This window comes from Podarcis melisellensis, assembly GCF_964234715.1.
Source record: "Podarcis melisellensis genome assembly, chromosome: 5".
Lineage (NCBI taxonomy): Eukaryota > Metazoa > Chordata > Lepidosauria > Squamata > Lacertidae > Podarcis > Podarcis melisellensis.
The window spans coordinates 53,619,255-53,642,225 of NC_138537.1; the positions used below are offsets into that span (position 1 = coordinate 53,619,255).

Below are 22,971 nucleotides of genomic sequence, written 5' to 3' on the forward strand. Positions count from 1 at the left end.
TCAAATTTTAGCATCACACACGGTGCTGCTGAAATTTAAGAGCCCATAGCCCACCACTGATGCTTCACTCGTTTGCTATGTATTTAATCAAAATAAGAGTAACTGTAGAGGGGCGAAGTGGTGGTTTAGATGACAAGTTCTCCTTATGATTCCATTTAGATGGAATACTTCCATTTAGATGGTCTCTGAAGTTTAGTTCTTCAGTCTGTCCTTAACTCAAGGGGGAAATGTACTATTTGTGTCCTACCTTTTCCTTTCCAGAGGCATCCCCACACACCGCGGCTGGGTGAGGAAGATACGCTTCGCCCCTGGAAAAGGAAACCAAAAGCTAATAGCAATGTACAATGATGGAGCTGAAGTTTGGGACACAAAGGAGGTCAGTACCAATTTTGCTTTACTTGTCTGAATTGGTTCTAAACTGCAAGCTTAAAATGATGCTTACTGGTGTCACAAAGGAGATTTAACTTTTCTTGGCTCTTTCAAACTGCTACCAGCTGCTTAGTTGGTTTTGCCTAGATTTTCCAGCCATTAAAGTGTTGCTAAACTAATTGGGTGAAATCCAACATCAGTCATACTCTAAGCAGAGCCACTGAAATCAATGGACTTGGGTAATTGTTTTATTGTGTTTATTGTTTATCACAGATGCATTTGCTGCCCTGGGCTCCTTTGTGAAAAAGTGTGGGATATATATTTACTTGAATAAATCAGTCCATCAATTTCAGTGTATTTAATTTGTCTGATTTTCAGACCAAAGGTTCTTGGAAGCTAAATACATTCCCTGTAGAAATACAACCAAGCATGACAACGACCGTTATTGAATGATGGCTTGTCCTTGTTTTTTCAATGCTAGAGTTTTGCTTAACAGGCATTGTGCCCTGATCAGACACATCACTACCATCTTGACTAGATTTAATTAAATTGAGAAGCTTCAAATTCAACCACAAGGGTGGGAGAACCAAGTATTACTAATTACAGTTGAATGTATGTGTGGTGTTAAATTTAATTTTTTTAGATGTTTATAAAACAAAAGGAACCCAGTAATACTTGCAATAAGGACTGACAGTAGTAAAGTGGAAAATATTTATAAAGCATTTATGAAATATTCACATTTTGTAGACTGTCACAGTAATGCTGCCACATATTAGCTGGTAGGCTTTTACATTTTAATTTTTGTTTTATATAATTGACTCTAAAGGACAGCCTTTCTCCCTTGCCTGATTATATTACTGAGAATCATGGAAACAAAACATAATTTCACTGTGTCTGTACATGGAAAGGGAGACCACTTCGTCTTCTAAAGCTAAAATATGTTGCATTTTTTTCAGGTACAGATGGTGAACAGCTTAAGAACTGGAAGAAATGTCAATTTTAGAGTACTTGATGTTGACTGGTGTACCTCAGACAAAGTGATCTTGGCATCAGATGATGGCTGCATCAGAGTGCTAGAGATGACAATGAAATCAGCATGTTTTAGAATGGATGAGCAAGAATTAACAGGTATGGACAAAGGCCAAGCAAATGCAGCTCAGTGCTTTATTAGATTGCATTCATTTGGCACATGAAGTGATCGACAGAGGAGTGTTCCCTGTTCAAATAGCCAGAGGATGAGATAGATGCATATATATTTTTACCAGGATTATGGAGTCAGAAGAACTGAAATGTTATTGACTTCAGGCAGGAAGCTACCACTAGCAGTTTTCCTGCCAGTGGTAGCGGCAAAGGCTCCAAAACTGAGTGTTCACAATAATATTAATGTTACAATATATCTGCCTTAAATGATTACTGTATTTCATAACAGCACTTCAGAATGAAATGAAGAATGTTTCTTTGTTGACTATGTATTCTACCTTTTAAAATTATTATTAAAAAATAATTGGCCTATTCTGAGGTCCTTTCTCTGGTTTACTATCGAAAAGGCCAGAATCCCGCCAGTGTGGGCTTTGAAATCTATCTGATTTACTTGTTTAGACATTGCACTGTACAAGAGTTTAATCATTGTAATTTGGCAATTACCGTATTTTTCGTCCTATAGGATAGGGCACGCTGGCCCATAGGACGCACCACGTTTTTTGGCGGGGGAAATGAATTAAAAAATTTATTTCCCCCCCCCAGCCGCGGCTGCCGCCCCAAGCCTTACAGACACCAGCCCGAAGCATGGGGAGCCCTCCGGAGGGCTCCCCGTGCTTCGGGCTGCAGGCTGCCGCCCCAAGCCTCGCGCGCCCGATGGGACCTCCCGCCGGGCTTGCAAGGCTTGCGGATAGCTTCCTGAAGCCTGGAGAGCGAGAGGGGCTGGTGCGCACCGATGCCTCTCGCTCTCCAGGCTTCAGCGAAAGCCTGCATTCACCCCATTGGACACAAACACATTTCCCCTTCATTTTTGGAGGGGAAAACGTGCGTACTATGGGGCGAAAAATACGGTACTCAATATTTTTGTTTTTAGTATGGTGACAGGGCACTTTCCTAAAGATACTTATACACAAATGTGTATGCAAGTTCCATGTTTAAAATAAATTGCCATCTTCTGTTCAGCAGATTCAAGAGGTATTTCAGTCCATATTTTTTGAAAAATTATACTTCTTGAGTATGTGTTGAAGTACATCATTAATTCTCTTTGCAGTGTAAAATAATGATGCTTCCTGCTTCCTGCTATTTTATTAGACTGCCAGTGTGATTTTTAATAATAATAATATCTATTACTATTCACAGTCTTGCATTTTGAGTCAGATTCAGATTTTCTGTTGTATATTTACTATCAGATATCCCCTGGAATCACAGACAATTCTGTGACATAGCTTGTGCTGTTTCTGCAGAATGCATCTTTTCCCCTCTGTGCTCCTGCCTTTTCATGAGCCACTTTATAATTCCTCTAGTGCTATCTAACTATAAGTATCCACTTGGGTTTTTTTTTTATCATCACTGCTCAGATCTTTATTTAAATTGTGGTTAATGCCCTAGAACCAGAGCAGCAGAACTATATGATTCCAAGGAAACATAACACTTTGGAGCTCTTATGTACTACTGAGAAATAATCTACCTAAAATCTGTGCTGGACTTTGTTAAGCCATGCCCCTAAACTATGCATTTACTTCTTTAACAAAAATTTGATGGAGGAGTTCCAAACCAGTTGCCTTTTCAGATCAGTTTTTGAAACCCAGACTGCAGTATGCCTGCAAGCCAAATATTTCCAGTGAAGCTAAGCACTGACAACCACGAACAAAAGAGAAAACCAGTCTCCTAACCCTTGGTCATGATTCCCAGGGTATGCACTCAAAATCACACCCATCCATATTACGGTCTGTGCAATGGCAACAATTCTGGGGACTGCAGTTCTTTCTGGAACACTGTAATGAAAACAAGCCTTCTCATACTCCATTGCAGATGCACTGTAAGCAAGCACAGATCCAAAGTTCTTTAATATCAGATTGACGAACAACAGATTTTCTTTCTTTTTTCTCCCTTTTTTGTTTCTAGAACCTGTGTGGTGCCCATATCTACTTGTTCCAAGAGCTTCCTTAGCATTGAAAGCATTTTTGCTACACCAACCGTGGAACAATAAATACACTCTTGATATTTCACATACGTAAGTCTAATATATATTACTATATTGAAACGCCTGCTTTTTATAAAATGGCAACATGCCCACTAACTGTTTAGGGGTATGTGGGTGGGTAATAAAACCCAACTACTTTCCATTTAAATACTTGAATTTTACCCATCTAGAAGTGATAGTTAAACATCATTTTAGTGTATCCATCCATGGGCAAAGTATATTCTCTCCTGTTCAGGCATGAATAATCCACTGGTTCCTTGAATACATGCACATAGAGAGCTTCAATGTATTGAAGTACAAATAAATGCAATTTGGTTCAATTTGGACTAGCCCTAAGAAGTGCTAATTACTGCAGAGTTGGGATTTCTGAGCATCCATTTCTCCCTTTACATGAGTAGAGCGCTCCTAACATTGCATTAAAAGGGAAAACCATTCCATTCACTGGACTCTGTAAGAGTCCTTGATTGACAGATATGGATGTTTTCAGAGAAGGTGACTCACAGTCCTGACTTGAAATGGAGAAAAGTGCCCAGAGTGACTCTGAGACATCTTGTCAGCATCTAAACACTGATCCAGACCTGAGAGAAACCCACTTATTTCAACTGCGATTGCTCTTGATTATTTTTGATTTCATTATTTAATTTCTATACCGCTTAATATATTAAAATATATCTAAGTAGTATGCAAAACACTGAAGAAACAACAGACAACTTAAACAAAATATTACAAAAATCCATGGTTCCATATAAACATGTTACATTAATATAAAGTGGTATATATAAATCAATATCAATTCATTTTCCTTCTGACATACCCTCCCTCTGCGTTCTCACCCAGCATCCAAACAAACTTGGCTCATACAGAAAAGTTTCACGAGAGGAGTTCCTAGAAACAGCAGACAGCACTCTAATTTCTCACTCTAGACTTGCTTTTTCCTTCCTTTGGCTCTTCTGAATTCTGAGCACAGCCATGCTCTTCATCAGATTGGGATGTTTCATCTGAGACTGTGGATATTTTTCTATTAAATCAAATGTTTGCTTTGCAGAAATTATCCAGAGAATGAAAATGTTAAAAATCTGCTACAGGAACAGTTGCACTCACTGTCAAAGTAAGCATATTTCAGTTTGTGTTATGCTACTAAAATGCATTAACATTGTTTTCTTTTGAGTTCTCCTCTGTTTCTCTCCTATATGCATCTTGACAGATATTAATGTGGCAGTAATCTTTAAGTTCATATTTCTTATCAGATCTAGTCACACTGTTAACTTCAAACCTATATAGACTGAAATCCTATACATGCTAGCCTCAGAATAACTACCATTCAATTTAATGGAGTGTCTTCTGAGCAGTGTATAAGACTGCATTGCAGACAAGGAAACTTTTAGAACAGTTTTATATTTTTACTTTTTGTGTTAGTACCGCTACTGACAGTCATATTGATCTGGAAGCCAAATTAGTGTTACGGATTGACAAAATAGTTTAGTGTGATGCAGTATCCATGCTGGCACATACTACATGTACTTAAATACAGTTTTAATCCATGACTCAGCTTTATCACGTCCAAAATTTGCCATATGTTTCAAGCTTACTTTTCCTTTAAAAATCCACAGCATCCCCTTAATAATAAATATTTCCACAAAATACTGGAGGGGCTATGGGAACATATTTTCATATATGCCAAGAATATAGTACCATTAATGGGTTCTGGAGGCAAACCATTGATGAAATTTTGCCCTAGAATTTTGTACTTGTAGCTAAATCAGCAGTGTAATGTCTTTTTAGACATCCATCCTTTTGTCTTGCTAGCAGCAGTACTAGAAATAGCATACCAGCAGGAGAATCTCATTGGGATTCTAGTGCAGTAAAACACTGATATTGACAAGCATACAAAACAGCTCCATGCTTCTAATTGAATGGCTATGAATCACCAATTAAAGAGTACAAATTATCTGATTTGTAAATGAGTCATTGGTTGAATGGTTTTGTAAAAGATGGATGTCATTCTGTATAAATAACTTAAAACCTGTAATAGTGATATACTGACTACACAGGAACACAGGAAACTGCCTTATACAGAGTCAGACTATACAGAGTCAGACCATCGGTCCCTCTAGTTCCATATTGTCTACACTGACTGGCAGCAGCTCTCCAGGATTTCAAACAGGAGTTTTTTCCAATCCTACCTAGAGATGCCAGGGATTGAACCTGGGACTTTTTGCATACAAAGCTCCCTGTCAAGTTTCAGTGGTTATAATTTGTATGTTCACCTTTTTCCTTTTTATAAAAATGTGTGGGAAATGGTTTCCTTTTAAGTAAAAACAACCACCACCTGCAGTATCTAGGTTGATGCACATAATGTGTCTGAATGTGTTTCATAGCAAGATATGAAACTATAAACTATAAATTATCTTTTCTTAGTGACATCAGGAAACTTTTGCTTGATCCAGAGTTCACCCTCTTGCAACGATGTCTATTGGTTTCAAGGTAACAGAGAACTTAAGTCAAAAGCACAATCCCTGTTTTGCAAGTCATTTGTCTGTAGTCCTTAGCCTGGTAATCGGTATTTTTGTTTAAAACCAATAGGGCTATTAGAGCAAGCTTTCTTTAACAGAATCAGCATCCCTTTATAAATGATAGGCGCAAAGGGGTATGTTTCTAATAAAAAAATGATTTGAAGTTCTGTATTTGATGGTGTTATTTATAAAGTTATGTACAGTAAAAGCCTTTCATTCTTTAACTACCTGTCAAATCACCTTTAAACCTTTTTGTGCGACTGCACATATTTATTTGTGCGAGATACATCGTCTGGAAAGCATACATCAAGGTTTGGGACTTGCCATGTCAGAATGCTGGTATGAGATTGTGTGGCTGAACATTCTTGCTTGTAGAAAACCAGGATGTTAATTTAATTTTCTGTACATGTGGGGAAATAGTAGAAAGGACCATCTGTAGTAGCCAAAGGAGGCTTGCCCATTCAAGCTAATAGGGCACTGCTCCACCTGCCCACCTTCCTATTTACAACCAGCCCAGGGAGAATCACTGCATGGTGTTGTCCTTCTGGAACTCAGCAGGGAGGAAGTTGGAGGCAAGTAGAATTAGTTGGCTCCACCTGTCATTGGTTCTGGCTTTACTTACTGATGGACTCACTGTCTTCTGCCCTACTAGCTCCAGCAAGCACCAGCCACCACTGGTAGCATCATAATCCCAAGTGGGCTATATTGCTGCTCTTTGTCATTACATAGCAATTAGCATAAGAAGAGCACTGCTAGATCAGACCAAAGTTATATCCAGTCCATCATCCTGTTCTCACAGTGGCCAATTAGATGCCTATGGGAAGTCCACAAGCAGGACATGAGTGCAAAAGTGCCCTCCCCATTTGAGATCCCTAGCAGTTGGTATTTAGAGGCATAATCCCTTCGATACTGGCTACAGCCATCCTGATTAGAAGACGCTGATAGTCATATTCTCCCTGAATTTGCCTAATCTCCTTTTAAAGCTGTCCAAGTTAGTGGTCATTGCTTCTATGATATGCAGTGAATTTTACAGCTTGGATATGCACTGTGTGATGAAGTGCAACCTTTTGTTTGTCCTGAATCTTCCAACATTCAGTTTCATTGTATGAACCTTGGATAGGAAGGAAAACCTCTGTCTGCTTCTCCATACCATGATTTATTTTGTACATCCTTTACATGTTATTGTTCTCAACTAAAAATCCCCACCGTTGTGACCTTTCCTCATGGGGAAGATTGTACAGTGCAGAACCATGTGGTGTAGCGGTTAAAGTATTGGACTAGTACCTGGGAGACCAGGTTTCAAATCCCCATTCAAGCCATGAAGCTCACCTTGGAGCAGTCATCACTATCAGCCTAACCTACCTCCCAAGGTTGTGAGGATAAAATGGGGAGAAGTATGTACACCGCCTTGAGTTCCTTGGAGGAAAATGAGTTATATATGTGATAAATAAATTGCCTACTTTCTGCATTACTTCTTTGTGTTGCTGATGGTGAATATAATGGCAGTCATTTTGTTTTGCCAGGCTGTATGGAGATGAATCTGAACTGCATTTCTGGACTGCTGCTGCCCATTATTTGCATACTTTTTCCCGGGGGAAACCATTAACTGTAAAAGCAGAAGACACACTGATTCCTCAAGGAAAAGGGATCAGTCCACTAGATATATGTTATGATATACTGTGCGAAAATTCCTATTTCCAGGTATGGCAATATTTTAAAACTAAGTCAAATCTCTTTGACATAAAGGCTTTTCTCATATTCAGAGCTTTTATATTTAAGAGCATGTCTAATTGTTTTTGTTATTCATGCACCAAAATATTTAATTATGTGTTTTTTAAAAAAGCAATTATACTGCTTGGTTATAATAAAATCTCTAAGTGGTTTACAAGGAATGTAAATAGATGTACAGCACGGTTCAATGTTTGTTGAATTTAGAGAACATTGGTCACTGATCACAGTAGAAATAGTATTTATTTTTTATTTTGCATTTATAGCTACATTGCCCATAGCCTGTAGCCTTATTTATTCCAATTTTGCTTTAAAGACTAGGTGAATTACTATCATGAGGTTCACTGGTCTTGGTTGTGAATTTGAGGCTTTCAGAAACAGAGGCGTTAACTCAAATATTCCTGTCTCCTATTGTACAAATGGGCTAAATTTCCAATAACTTAACCTCAGTGTCAGGCAAACCCACAGCCTATTGTCAATCATAGACCCAAAGTGATGCAACCTAAATACCTGGATTCATTAGTGGTGTTGTCTCATATGTCTTGTTTTCTGAAAAATCATTCTCAGTTTTTTAATCACTTGATTATTTGCAGAAATTCCAGCTTGAAAGGGTCAATCTCCAAGAAGTTAAGAGATCAAATTACGACCACACCAAAAAGTGCACTGACCAGCTGCTGCTTTTGGGCCAGGTTTGTGGCACCTAGTTTAGCCTTTCTACAGTTGTTCAGTTTATTAGCAGGCTATGAATAAATGAATGAAACATTGACATTAGGCATCGTTACAATGTAATTTTTGTTTTCTTTTTTTAAAAAAAGTTCTCAAACTTGTGTGGTGGGTTAGATATTTCTGAGTGTAAAGGAACCATTGAAAGCTGCATAATGTTTTGTTTTTCCTCCTTCCTAGACTGACAGAGCTGTGCAGTTGCTTCTGGAGACAAGTTCCGAGAATCCCTATTACTACTGTGATTCCTTAAAGGCATGTCTGGTCACAACAGTCACTTCCTCAGGTCCTTCCCAAAGTACTATTAAATTAGTAGCGACCAACATGATTGCAAATGGAAAGCTGGCAGGTGAACTGTTCGTTCTGTTTCTTGAAACAAAATAGTTACTGAACTGACTTAGGGGTCATGGGGGTAGAGGAGAGGGAGGGCATGTTCCTTTGTGCAGCCAAAAGCAGCACTTAGGTGGATACCGCTCCCAGGTTTGAGTGCCGCTAGACACTTGCAAAATTGCCTGCACCATATTTAGCTAGGATAAAGTTCAGCTGATTTTATGCTGTGCAGGGACTGCCTTCATAGATAAAAACAGACGTATCTATACTTTTTTGTGCTAATGAAGCATTAAAAGAAGGGGGATAATAGAGTTAGGAAATCAGCCCTGAGTGCTTACTGGAAGGACAGATCCTGAAGCTGAGGGTCCAATACTTTGGCCACCTCATGAGAAGAGAAGACTCCCTGGAAAAGATCCTGATGTTCGGAAAGATTGAGGGCACAAGGATAAGGGGACGACAGGGGATGAGATGGTTGGACAGTGTTCTTGAAGCTACCAGCATGAGTTTGACCAAACTGCGGGAGGCAGTGGAAGACAGGAGTGCCTGGCGTGTTCTGGTCCATGGGGTCACAAAGAGTCGGGCACGACTAAACAACAACAATAGAGTTAGGTGCAAACACGGCACTGCAACTAAATAGTTTCTTTGAGCTCTTAGAAAGTTTATTTTGGCTCTTTTAAGTGTCTTTCTACAGGATAGAAGTAAATGTTTGTAAGTAATGGAATTTGGGTCAGAGGATAATTGGGCTGCTTGCACTCTCCAGGTAGAAATACTCACAATCTCTTTGATATTCTCCATGTTTTTAAATTGTGTTTTGTTAAGCTCAGACAACTTCTTTTTCAGAGGGGGTCCAGTTACTGTGTTTAATAGATAAAGCTGCTGATGCCTGTCGTTACCTGCAGACCTACGGTGAATGGAATCGAGCAGCATGGCTTGCAAAAGTAGGCCGTTTTTCTCAGTCTATCCTGTATGAGTTGCTCCTTGCTAATAAATGTTTAAAGCTGGCACACTCTTAGTTCACTCACAGGAGGGTGAGGGATTCTCAGCTTCAGTGTTTTTAACTCTTGGAGGAGGTAAATTTCACGCATGCACATTTTGATGACAGCCTGTTCAGGAAACATCACACTTAAGATTGTTCAGGTTTAACGATACACATCAAAGAGAGTATTGCAGACTTCTGAATAGAAGCAACCAACATTGAGATGGCAGGGGGAGGCTGTTAGCCAATTCCAAGGGAGAAGAGTTGTTTAACCAGAATCATTGCCTTTGGAATTGAGCTGCTTCTGGTGGTGACATATAAGATATGTCTGTCTATGACAGCTTACAAGTTGTTTTTCCTCATAATACTGCCAGGTGAGTCCTGCCCATGTCTCCTGATTGGAAACTCACAGATCTCCCGAATTATTATTTAAAATAATAATAATAATAATGCAGTTCAGGCCCAGCTTTTACCACCAGGTTCTTACTTTTGCCTCCCCAGCTGGTGGGAACACTGGTGCTTTCTGCAGTATGTTCACCAAAACAATTGTGTGAATACAAATCTATAAGAATGCACCCCACCCCAAAATGTTGTTTACCAAAAACCTTTTTAAAAGCTTCCATCCAAAGGAGAGGCAATATAACTGGTATACAATATGATGTATATTTTTGTACCTTATTGCACTGTTTCTTGGCTTCTAAGATTGCTTCAAATATTTCTAATCTGTCGCAGGTTCGTCTGAATCCAGAGGAGTGTGCTGATGTGTTCAAGCGTTGGGTTGATCACCTTTGTTCTCCACAAATCAATCAGAAATCCAAGGCCATCCTTGTCCTCCTTTCCCTGGGTTGCTTCGTGAGAGTTGCAGAGATGTTGCACAGGTCAAATGAGGCATTTTGCTTTGTTCATTTGAAAATTTACTAGGCATTTCTCAATAGATGTATATGCTCAGTGGCATACGTAAAAATACTGTTGTTACAATTTTTTAAGTCAACAACAGGACCATATATACAAACAGAGGAAAACCAAAAGTAGAAAAGACACACATTGAATTGAGAATTAAAAAAGTAATTATATCTAAAAGGCATATCTGAATAAGCAGAATAAGTTCAAATGCATGTGTTTTCTCTGAGAGAGAGCATCTTAATTTTTCAGTAAGTAATCTGATTGGGCTTCAATCCTGTACCCAGTTACCTGGGTGTGAGCTTCATTAAACTTCAGTAGACATTTATTGTATTGTGCTGCTGTTTGTGTTTTAGTCTGTTACAGCAAACACATTAAGTGTCCTTTGGTAGCCAGATACATTGTGGTATAAGCATTCATGGATTAGCTCACTTGAAGTGTCATTTTCAGTTGGTAGGTAATACAGTGGTACCTCGGGTTAAGTACTTAATTCGTTCCAGAGGTCCATTCTTAACCTGAAGCACCACTTTAGCTAATGGGGTTTCCTGCTGCCGCCACACCGCTGGAGCATGATTTCTGTTCTCATCCTGAAGCAAAGTTCTTAACCCACTCCATCAAATGCTATGGGGAATCTTCAGCTGGCAGATAGATACATGCACGCAAGAGACATAATTTCACGCAGTGGGCCTCAAAAGCCACAAAACGAGTAAACTACTATTTGTATCTCCTGTTAATGTGTTTAAACTGTTACATTTCTTCAGTCAGTAGAGGCTAGAAAGTAGTACTTTTACTTTTAGCGGCGCAAATGCATGTGCTATATAAATTCTTGCTCAGAATTGGGGAGCTGAGCCTGTGACCCTTTCCAGGTTTTGCATTAGAGGCATTCCTGAGTACAGTCGCAAGCCTCTCAACATAGTGACAGAGAATGCTGTAAGCTGCCCTGCCCTTAAGAATAAAAATCGTCTATTCTCTTTTAACAGCATGAGGTATTTTGACAGGGCAGCCTTGTTTGTTGAAGCTTGTCTCAACTATGGCACAATTGAAGTCAATGAAGATGCAAATATCCTTTAAGAAGTCTCTTAAATAGGATTGCTTTGGGGGTTCTGTACTGTGTAATGTGTGTTTCAACTGAATTACTCATTTTGAGAGAAGAAAAAAATATTCATTGTTGAGGGAAGGGATAGCATTTTCCCCAAAATGAAATGGAGGATCCAGGTGATTTTAAGCAGAGAGTTCAGTGAAAAATAGCACAAGTAGTATTGGGCATTTTCATGTTCAAGAGCCAAGTATTCCTCTCAGATAGTGCTAGCTTATTTAATTTAATTTAATTTAAATTAATTTGCATCACTTTCTATAGTCATTATGACTCTGTTTTGTGGGGGATGGGAGAGAAGAGGTCTGTTAGCTGGTTGTCTGTTTACTCGCTTCACTCTGTGCATTCCTTGACCCACACTTTACAAAAACTCATCCATGCAATATTTGCAGACTATGCCAGAAGCCTGAAGACTCTGGGGTTTAAACAGGCTGCTACTTTATTTGCCTCAAAAGCGGGACCAGCTGGTAAAGATCTATTGAATGAACTTGAACAGCTGAAAGAAGAAGAATGACAGCTCTTAAGCAAACCGCTAAAAACTGAGATTTCCCATCAGATGTAATCATCAGTGAAGTAACTCTTTTAATAGACAATGAAGGGGGCTTCTTTATGGTGAAAAATACAGTTTAGTCACAGTAGAAATTGGAAATGCTGAATGTCATGTGTGGGCAGAATTTTCTCCTAATTTGTAGAGATAATGAGTTAAGGAAAATGTCTGCATTTCTCTTAAACCAAAATTTAAGTGCTCATAAGAGCTTTTAGCTACTTAAGGTACAGAAATGATTCATCTTCTGGTGTCTTTGAATGAAAAGTACAGAGCCAGGAGCAGTCCAGCATTTTGTAACCGCCAAGCACCCATGTCACATGATCTGACATTTCCAGCAGAATCTCTTGCAATGATGCAGATGATATGGGGACTCAGTCCTGCACTCTAGCATCCTATGTGGCTTTGTGAAAGTGAACATACATTTCCGTTTGTACACTGCTTCACTCGTTCTGCTAAATATATCACTGCTCCAAGCAACATCTAAGCAGCTTGCTCACTTGATACTGGAGATGACCTGGTATTTCATCTCAAAGTGAGCTTCTTCAAAAAGGGGGAGACTCTTTCACCCAAAAGCATGGGAGCTATGCAGTTCCCAGAGCTTGTCTGACCAGTCTTCCTTACCAGTTGAGGAAAAGCTTGGACAGGATTCCCTTTTAAAGCATGATCTCTGTGTATGTCTTCCTTCACCCCCTCCCCAAGCCCACATGACTAGTAAGCCCTGCTGTGGACTTGCTTGCAGCCACTTGGATGAGAAAATGTGTCATGGGATCCTGCCTGAGCTTTAGCACCTTGTTGGGATGCTTCCCAAGCATTGTCAGACAAGCTCTGGAATTTCCCAAGTTCTTGCTGTGAAGGAGTTTGGAGGCCTTCAGAGCCAGCATTTGATACGCTTCCTGCTTGTGTCAAGGAGCCAGGCAAGAGACATAGATGGAATTTCAAGTGGACTTGAATAAAAAACATATGAGCTCTGCTGGATCAGACCAAAGACCTACCATCTAGCCCAGCATCCCGTTTTCCACAGTGGTCAACCAGATGCCTATGGGAAGTCCACAAACGGCATGAGTTCAAAAATCCATTTAATGCTGGACGTTTATGCAGAAGTCCCCTCATGCTGTCTCCGATTCTGGAGGTTGTATATGGTTATCGTGACTACTGGTCATGATAGCTTTAACCTCCTTTTGTCCAATCCCCCTTTAAAGTTGTTCATTTTGCAAACAAAACTAAAAATGAGAGTATGCTCTCATGTACATTTTGCTGAGCTCTCTTGGCTATTTTAAATGCACCTATAACCCTAACCTATTTTAAATGAAACCAAGGTTAAACTTCTGCCAGTTGCGTAATATTGTTTTCTGTTTGGAACTGGGACGGCGGCCCTTTTTCAGAGCCACATTTCCCTGTGGGGGCAGCCTTGTGGGGCCTGCGTGGCAGTGGTTGGTGGGGCCCCAGGCCATAGTAGGTGGAGCAACAGATGAAACTCTCACCTTCTGTAGTGCAGTCTACATTGCAGCCGTGTGAAAGCCCCACTCCAACTCTTCTGTCCTTGATCATACATTTAGGCAAGCAAAAACATTATCAAGCTTCAAGGGCTCATTTTTCATAGTTTTGTGTGTGTTTTTTACAGTCAAACTGTATAAATTTTATGAAATAAATTCCCACCAGACAAACCACTCAAGGTAGCAGGCCAGTGGGGGCCTTGGCCTAAGGAAAGCTCTAAGGGCCAGAGAGGCTTAGAGGGACACATTTGACCCTCTAGGTTCTCTCTCCCTGGTTTAGGAAGAAAAGCACAGTTCTATTATTCTAATTCTTTATTTCTCCTTTTTGTATTTTGGGCATTATGTGTGTGTTTAATTGCACGCTCAAATACATTCTAATCAGGGCCTGGTCTCTTTGTGTCGAAGCTGCCATCCCATTCTGTATACATTAAAGCTTTATTAATGAAAAATAATGTATATTTTAAATATTTTATGCAGCGTTTCTCCTCCAGAAAATCCGCATGGGTTTTCATCATCACTGTGGCATAATATGTATGGCTTCCTGAATTGCTTTGGTTCCACGGAGGTATCTATGGGTTCTGTTTTTTTAAGTATGCTTCTTCAATGGAAGGGAACACACAAAAGTTTCCTTCTTTTTGGCTGATGATCTAATCTAATCTAATGGGTATACTGTGCATAAAATGTATAGCTGCAGAACATTCCAAATTCCATGATGCACTCACTCATTCTTAGAGCAGAAAAAGATTTTTATCACTTTGGGACAGCTTCTCCCTACATCATTCTTGATCGTAGGAGATAGTAGTAAATCATTCAGTGAGAGCAAATGTATATTTCACAAGCAAGCACCCTAAGGGTGGGGATGGAGAGTCAGAAATGAGCAAACACATGAAGACTTCATAAAACTTGGGAGGAAGATTTCCTACCTACATGGGCTTCATAATAATAAAATATTAATGCAGAGTACAAGAAAACAGGGGAAGCACACACATTTGGTATTTGGTCATTTAAACTTGCCCATATTGTTTTGTTCATTGTGTCTATTATAAGGGTGTATTATCAGGACCTATTTGCATTCCATGATTTTATAATTTCACTTACGATTTGCACTTAGAAATGGGTTCTAGGTCCTCAAACACAACTTTGTTTGCCAGTTTAAATAAATCAGTTAATTGTGCAATACTGATGGATTGATGTGAAACCAATGTTTCTGCTTTGAAGCACAGCAACCACACAGACGGCTGCATTGCCTTTAACAGCTAATGTCACTTTGGCACAGCAAAGGGCGAAATGAAAAATCTTATCAAAGGAAGAACAACAAAATGACCCCTTTTCAAGTTCTTGTGAGAGAAATGCTCATGTTGGTTGGATTTACGACTTCTCTGGGAACTGGATAATTGGTTTCTGGCAATATGTAATGTGCACTGAACTGTGGATTCATTTAACTGTATTTTGAATGTCTCCTTTGGCTCCTTTTCATACAGATTGCTTCATAGGATCAGTGCAGTAGAGGATCTTTTGATGCTGCCTCTTTCATCAGGTTGTGATTTCAAAATCGTTAGAATTTTAGACTGAGAATAGTCTTACTCTGATCCTCACACTTCTTGAAACACAGGGAGTCTTTGCAGTGGTTGAAAGGCTATTGTGGTTAACAAGACTGTTTGAGTGGCCTGCCTTCTGTGCTAGTGCTAAACAGTAGTGCTAGCCACTTGAAGGCATCCTAAAACAATCCTAGGTACTATATACCATGGCTAAGTAGAGATCTGTTCTAAACCCATTTATGATGTCTGGAAGCATTTCTATCTGCAGAATGGTCATAATCTGGAGAAATGTATGAAGATGCTTGCTTACAAATGTTATCAGCCTGCAAGACCTATCCTGTTCATTTATCTGGCAGGAATTGTAAAAGTCTGGGTAGAGGGATATCACTAATTTCAATTGAAGCATCAGATCTGTGGACATATCTTTCTACGTGCATGAAAAAGCTGCGTCCATTGAAATTAACAGGGCAGCTCACAGGAGAAATACCTCTATCAGAAAAACACAGATCTAGGATGTGATGACTGCATGATCGTATCTTTATTTCTTTGGTTCACAGTGGCATTTCCCCCCACATCTATTTTTTTGTATAGCAGGCCAAGTTATCTCTTAGAAATACTGGCTGGGGGAAAGCATGATTATATGTGATTTGCGCTCATGAAAGCTGGTCAATTCAAAATAGTGCTTGTTAAGTGAATAATGTTCAGAAAACTGATTATCTTGATTTTGATAATTTGCTCATTTGTTAGCGGTTTGTCAATATTCACAATTTTTGTAGTCTAGTTTTTCCATGTATCTTCTAGTCTCTTAAATTTCTTTTCCCTTTCTTTTCTCCTCCTTATGAAAGACATGTCTCTGTTTTTAGGAAGCCTGTAAGAAACCCTTTTTAATTCAATTGACACACAATTACTTAAAGTTGCTCAGTAGTCTCCAAATTTGTGGACATATTATTTTAATCTAAACCAAGAGAACATTGCCGGTGGCAAACCTATTCACAGTGCAATTTGTTATATGGCATTTATGATAAGCAAAACTGGTGCCATTGCTTATATACATAGAAAACTGTAAATTATAATGTCTTGAAGTGTTCTCAAGACATCTTCTTCAACACATTTCGCTTGTCACAATATGCTTTCTTTTTAGACAATACAGGAAGTGTGCAACTTCTGCCAACTCACTTTGGAAACACCTTGCGGGGCTTTGTGGGGGTTTTTTTTAAGTGTGCTACTGTCACATCAGTGCATTCAGTGTCCGCTTGCAAGCTGTAGACAATGACTTGAAGTAGGAGACAGGAAGGAGGTGCTAAACATGATATTGCATTGAAAGTCAACACAGCAATGTCCTGGTCCATTGGTAAAGAGAAAATATGTAATAACTTGGCCTTGGGGAAATTCACAACAGAACTGGCTTGAGGCTTTAACTTTTAGGCTAAGCCACATAACATACTGTCAGCCATGCTCTTGGTAGGCTCCATCATTAAGACATGTATAGCGGCAGCAGTCATTTTGTAAAAACAAGGCTGTGCATTTGCCACTCTAGAATTTCACATAGTGATAGTTAACATTTTTTAAATCAGTACCATCATGTTTGGAAATCGTTGACATTGAGAGAAGTCTTACACTGGGTTTATGTGCTTCACAGCATGATCTGGTGCATGTTTACTCAGATGTAAGCCCCACTGTGTTCAGCTGGGTATAATCCCAACTAAATATGCACAGCATTACAGCCTTAAAGTTTTATATTTTGCACAATATGAAGTGCGGCATCAATTCCTTGTATAAAGCTGGAACAAATCATTGTAAAATGTTTTTTGTTGTTAAGTCATGGAAAAGTTACTAAAATTTAGTTTCAAAAACAGTTAAGTGTGTTGTGATGTAATCCTAGAAATTGTAGATGTACCCTGATATTGTACAGATGTACTTAGTGAATGTGTCATTCACGTAACTGTGGCATAAGCTTTTGTGTGTCATATCTGTTTTCGTCCATTTGTAAGCCATTGGCTGAGTTGCTGTGGTATCACAGATGCAAGAAACTGTCAACACTGTGTTGACAAGCAATGTTCTTTCTCAAAGAAAGAGATCCGTTTGGGAAAAAGCATACAGAGACTAGGGACAGGAGCAAGTAGGGAAGCTTTAGAACTGGAAAGTGCACAAACTACTTACCGTTTTTCCCCCTTTATAAGACTCACTTTTTCCCTCCTAAAAAGTAAGGGGAAATGTGTGTGCATCTTATGGAGCGAATGCAGGCTGCACAGCTATCCCAGAAGCCAGAACAGTGAGAGGAATCACTGCTTTCGCTGCGCAGTGATCCCTCTCGCTGTTCTGGCTTCTGGGATTCAGAATATTTTTTTCTTGTTTTCCTCCTCTAAAAACTAGGTGCGTCTTATGGTCTGGTGCGTCTTATAGAGCGAAAAATACGGCAAACCATAAGAATCAATTGGAAATTTTCTCCCTTCTACAATGGCTACATTGAACTCTTCTGCTGCCCCTGGTGGTATGTAACAACAATATTTATTACGGCCGTAGGCCCATACAGATAAAAACAACACATAAGTAACAGCTTGTGCACGTGGGGGGGAAAAACAGCCGCTAAAACACCACTATAACAATAAAATACTATAAGATAGAATGGCATACTACGCCTTAGTTAGCTTGTAGTGCTCCTTGGCGTCGCTTTTGGGTAAGGACAGCGACCAGGAACCTAGCCACTTTCAGGGTCGTATGAGTATCCTTATCCTGCAAGATTTGGGCAAGGTGGAATTTTGGTGGGGTACCCTCTAGTTTCTGTATGATTGATCCCAACAAATTTGCCCGTGGCACATTGAACAGGGGGCAAGGGAACATAATGTGCTGGAGCGACTCCGGCGTCTCATCACATTCGCACATGGCGGGGGCTTGGCCCTTTGAGAATCTATGTCTCAGGACGTTGGAGGGAAAAACGTTGAACCTCGCTTTGGTAAAGGCCAGTCTATGGGCAACAGTCGAAAGGGAGGAGAGGTATGATGGAACGCAGTAAGTTAAAGTGATACCAATGTTCTGGGGCGAACAAACACCTCCCCCCAGCATATAATTTCGCTGTAGATCAATGTCATCCAGTCTTTGGCGGATCAGTCTTTGAGCAGTAATTTGGTCTAGTTTTAGGGAATCTGAAGGAGAGATTCCATAACTCAGGAGTTTGGCATGAATTCTACTAGTCCAAAGGCTGGAGAATTCATCACGCCATAAGCATTGGACAAGGTAGTGGTTTGGTAATCTATGCCACAATGATAACCAATAATTGCAGACTTGCTTCCACAGGCAAGTTTCTAAGGATGCGATCTTCAGTTCTAGTCGCATGGCTGCGTTGCTTACGCACAGGGGGAGCATTAGGAGCCGACGTAGGTATGTAAAAGGTATAGCTGTGGTATGTAAAAGGTATAGCTGGAGGGGGAAATCATTATTAACAATTCAGTTGCCTGGCCACTGGTAATCTATTCACCCACATGGAGGATACGAAAATGAGCTTTCATATACTAAATACTTTACACTTTCCTTTATGCCCAAACATATGCTGCCAGCATGTAATAGCTCCCTTTTCTTCAAAATAAGTGGATAAAATTCATAACTGCAAGAGAGAGGGTTCTGTTGCTATGAAGTGTAAATAGAGATTCTCTGAAGGCAGGCTGGTGACAGGTTAAGTCATTCTTTTCTATTTCAGTTAGGCTTCACCTTTGACAATGATCTATTGGTTCTGACAAGCTGCCATAAGATTACTCTTCCTCACTGCAGATCTTGGTGGGAGCAAGGTATGGTAGGAAATATGTATCCAGATGAGGCTGAAATGTGATCAGAAATATGAATGCTGCTTACAGTGGAGAGTACTGACCTTTCTCAGTTCTTACATACTGCAGAGCTGTCTTAAGTAACCCATGATGTGTTGTGCTACAGTTAGACTGGATGAAATGGAATGGCCAGATACTAAATTGAAAAATTAAATACTTGTAAGGCTCAACTGACAGCAATAAAAAAACTAGGCCTTTAGCATCAGCAACAGAGTCCTATGGAATGTTCTGCCAAGAGATTCAGCAGTCGCCTTCTGTTTCAACTGTAAACACATGCTGAAAATGTCTATGTGCCAGGCGTATGCAGGCACATAGTTAATGGTTTCTAATTTTAATTTTTTACTTAAAAAATACTTAGAGATTATAAACTTTGATTTTTATGCTATAGCGACATATTAATATTTCTATTAATGTAGAAATGTTGGGAACAGCAAAATGCATAGCATGTTACTGAACTTAATGGAACCTGGTGACAGCACTCACTTAAACCTTACAAATGAAACTCTGGTTCCCATTGTATTGAGATAATGAGAGCTGTAAGAATACTTGCATTCGGTACCCTTAGTAGGAATGATAAATGTCAGCTTTCATTTTAGAGGTCTCAGAGTGCATGGTGGAGAAGTGTAAGTCGTCCCCCCAAAATTGGATTAATATGTAGCTGAGAGAAAAAGTTTCTAAAAGATGGGGGGGCATTACACTCTTTCACTGTGGCAGAGGTGAGTCTCAAGAGACTCTTTTTCTGACAGAGCTGTTAGAGAGTGGAACGGACTTCCTCAGGAGGTGGAGAACTAAACTTGTTAAAATAATAACCAGTTCTAAGTTGTTGTCTGGAACAAAAAAGCAAGAGCGACTCAACTTTGGTTGATGAAATCCAAGCAGTAGTGATGCGGAAAGAGCTGTTCTGGAAGAGCCGCCCCTCATGTTTCCTCTGAATTATTTCCTGCTACCAGCTTGTCTTCCATTCAGACCTCTCATTATCTCGTTATAGTCAAATTAATTGCAATGGGTGTTCTTAAATGTTGTTGTTCCTACTTTGCAAAACCACAAGCATCCTTCTTAAGGAACAATCTAAGCCATTCATGACAACATCCAACAGGCATTTCATCAGCAGGGCTCATTTTATCCTTTGTTTTATCCTTTTCTTTTTTCTCTTCTTTCTTACAGAGCCTTCCAGACTCAGGAAGTAATTTGCCAGATCAGTGTTCTTTTGCTCTTGTTTTCATGGCTATGGCCCCCCGCCCACCTTTCCTCTCAGGCACTTCTTATCCCAAACATGAGACACGGGCACTAAACAAACTTGCTCTTGTTTGACTCACTTAGACTGGGTTCCCTGACCTGGAACTTGGCCAAGACAGACTACATAATGTAAAGATATGAACCCGCGAGGCATAAAACCCAGGAAGTGAGCTACAAAGGCTTCCAAAAATATAGTGGGTATATCTTACTAATTTGGCCTGCCTCCCATTCTTCTCTCACACATGCTGTACAGCAGTCAGTGCCCAAAGCCCCAGGCCAATGTATGCTGCGATCCACACCCAGAGCTGCGGCTCGAACCAATAACGTGTAAACTAACAGAGCTGTGTCCCCATTCAAACAAATGGGAAAGCTTTTCATGAGGTAACAAGTATGTGTATCATCAGGGACCCTGTGCCCATCAGGAATCCTTTGACTATGGTGCCTGTGTGATTTCTGGTTTAGAGCTATCCTTTTTATTTTCATTCGTTTCCTTCTAAGACTAAGTTGAGCACCACAAAATGCCCATTTTCGATTGCTTTTCTCCTGCGCTTGGCAGAACCGTTCAAATGCACACCTCCTCTCCACCCTCAGTAAGACAGCAATTGAGATGCTGCCTTTTCCAGTTAAGGAATCAATCCATTAATTATTCCTGTGTCCGGATAGCTTGATACACATGTCATTCACTTCACTGGAATGCATTGTTCTGAGGCTGGAATTGTAGGCTTGGTATGCTTGCTTCAGTTCCATAGAAGACTTTTGCTAAACAATAACTCTCCATGTGCTAGATTTAGAAATACCATGAAACTGCATTTTTTTCTTGCATAGCTAATAGTCTTAATTCTTCTTTGTACATCACAGCCATGAAAGGGCTGCGCAAGTAGAAAGGGTGGTGACTTGTGCTGGCTTCCCCATGTTTAGGGGTAACTTAGTCAGCCCCAAGCTGTGTACCTGCTCCTTCAGAGGGAGTGTATATCCCACAAAGAGCAGGCAACCTCCAATTCATCTGCTCTAGGGAACCACCCACTAATAGTGCCTAAGTCTTATCTAGTTTGAGCTTCATTATATTAAATGTCATCCAGTCCATTACCGAAGCAAAACAATGATCCAGCTCTTTCACTTCCTGGGATAGAAATTAAAACTTTTCTCTGATTCTCTTTCCTCTCTAAATGGCCTTGGCCCAGTATACCTGAAGGAGGGTCTCCACCCCCATCGTTCAGCCCAGACATTGAGGTCCTGCTCCAAGGGCCTTCTGGCGGTTCCCTCACTATGAGAAGTGAAGTTACAGGGAACCAGGCAGAAGGCCTTCTCGGTGGTGGCGCCCGTTCTGTGGAATGCCCTCCAGTCAGATGTCAAGGAAATAAACAACTATCTGACTTTTACAAGACACCTGAAGGCACACTGTTCAGGGAAGTTTTTAATGTTTGATGTCGCTTTTTTTATTAATATTCTGTTGGGAGCTGCCCAGAGTGGCTGGGGAAACCCAGCCAGATGGGCGGGGTATAAATAATAAATTATTATTATATTATTATTCTATTACCTTTGATGATTGCTTCCCTGTTCGGTTGTGCTTTTATTTTGCAGGTATGAATTGACTGTTTTAAGACAAAAATGAAGAAAACAACATAGCAATCTTGTCCCGATATTTTCTTACATTTGTGACCTGTCTTGTGCCCTACTTTGTAGCAGAAGGAATGTTATCCGTAAATGAAAGAAGTGTGTTACGTTATATTTTAGATTACATAATTATAATATCATTAGGAAAGATGGTACTGTTCTGTTACCGTCTGACACCTACCACAATGCAGTCTAATCTTTGACTGACTCTTCTTTGGAATAAATGTGCATATGATTTTTACTGTTCAAAATAGTTGCTTTCAATGAAATGCCCTAACCTGTAAATGATAACCATAGCTCCTTTAGTAAAGACAGTCACAGACATTCTTACATATTTAATCCAGCAGAGTGCAGCAGAGATCAGGGAATCGTAATACGGAATACTTAATTATATCAGGGAATAGTGATTGTTGTGGGGAACAGAAACAAGCTCAGTAGTTATTTTCATCTAAAAGTGTGCTTAATGATATGGCAGCCCCAATATTACAATTTAGCAGAATAGCAGCAGTGTTGTGGCTTTTTGTGGAAAAGTTACTATTTAAAATTTTAATAATATGCATAGGGCAATTTGCATTTGGAAAAATTTAGTTTGCATCAGAAAAATTGCTGGTGCCCTAGAATAATTAACTTAACTTGTTTGTTTTTCTTTGTATTTAGTAAACAAAGCTAAAATGTTTGAAACTGCCAGTTTTGCCTAATATTGTGTTTGCAGTTGGAAACCATTCATTGATATTAAAGAACTTATGAAATCGGGAGGGAAATATTTTGAAAAATATAGCAGTAGAAAATGTTCTGCCCCCTATCACTTGATAAAATATTTTCTTGAAAATTCTGCTTTTGTGTTTAACTGTCTTGAAAGGTAAAAATCCTATTGCTCTGCCCAGAGAAAGCGGAGACTACTTTTTCTTAAAACTG

At 39.7% G+C, this 22,971-nt stretch overlaps 1 protein-coding gene and 1 long non-coding RNA gene across 2 annotated transcripts in view; one reads left to right on the top strand and one right to left on the bottom strand.

The window, feature by feature from the left end:
* The window catches only part of WDR11 (WD repeat domain 11), a 51,039-nt gene extending 36,737 nt beyond the window's left edge, over window positions 1-14,302 (top strand). Inside the window, exons 18-29 of the mRNA XM_081912630.1 lie at window positions 262-376; window positions 1,326-1,497; window positions 3,472-3,580; window positions 4,596-4,658; window positions 5,969-6,034; window positions 7,587-7,764; window positions 8,385-8,480; window positions 8,695-8,860; window positions 9,682-9,779; window positions 10,550-10,695; window positions 11,698-11,777; window positions 12,176-14,302. Coding sequence (XP_081768756.1) covers window positions 262-376; window positions 1,326-1,497; window positions 3,472-3,580; window positions 4,596-4,658; window positions 5,969-6,034; window positions 7,587-7,764; window positions 8,385-8,480; window positions 8,695-8,860; window positions 9,682-9,779; window positions 10,550-10,695; window positions 11,698-11,777; window positions 12,176-12,324 — 1,438 coding nt within the window. The 3' untranslated portion in view covers window positions 12,325-14,302. The remainder of the gene's footprint in view (window positions 1-261; window positions 377-1,325; window positions 1,498-3,471; window positions 3,581-4,595; window positions 4,659-5,968; window positions 6,035-7,586; window positions 7,765-8,384; window positions 8,481-8,694; window positions 8,861-9,681; window positions 9,780-10,549; window positions 10,696-11,697; window positions 11,778-12,175) is intronic.
* A 1,957-nt stretch (window positions 14,303-16,259) lies between these two features.
* LOC309370787 lies at window positions 16,260-17,884 on the bottom strand. The gene is made up of 2 exons (XR_014168694.1): window positions 17,804-17,884; window positions 16,260-17,543 (listed from the first exon to the last, which is right to left on the bottom strand). It is a non-coding gene; the product is annotated as an uncharacterized lncRNA (long non-coding RNA).
* Between the last annotated feature and the right edge of the window lie 5,087 nt (window positions 17,885-22,971).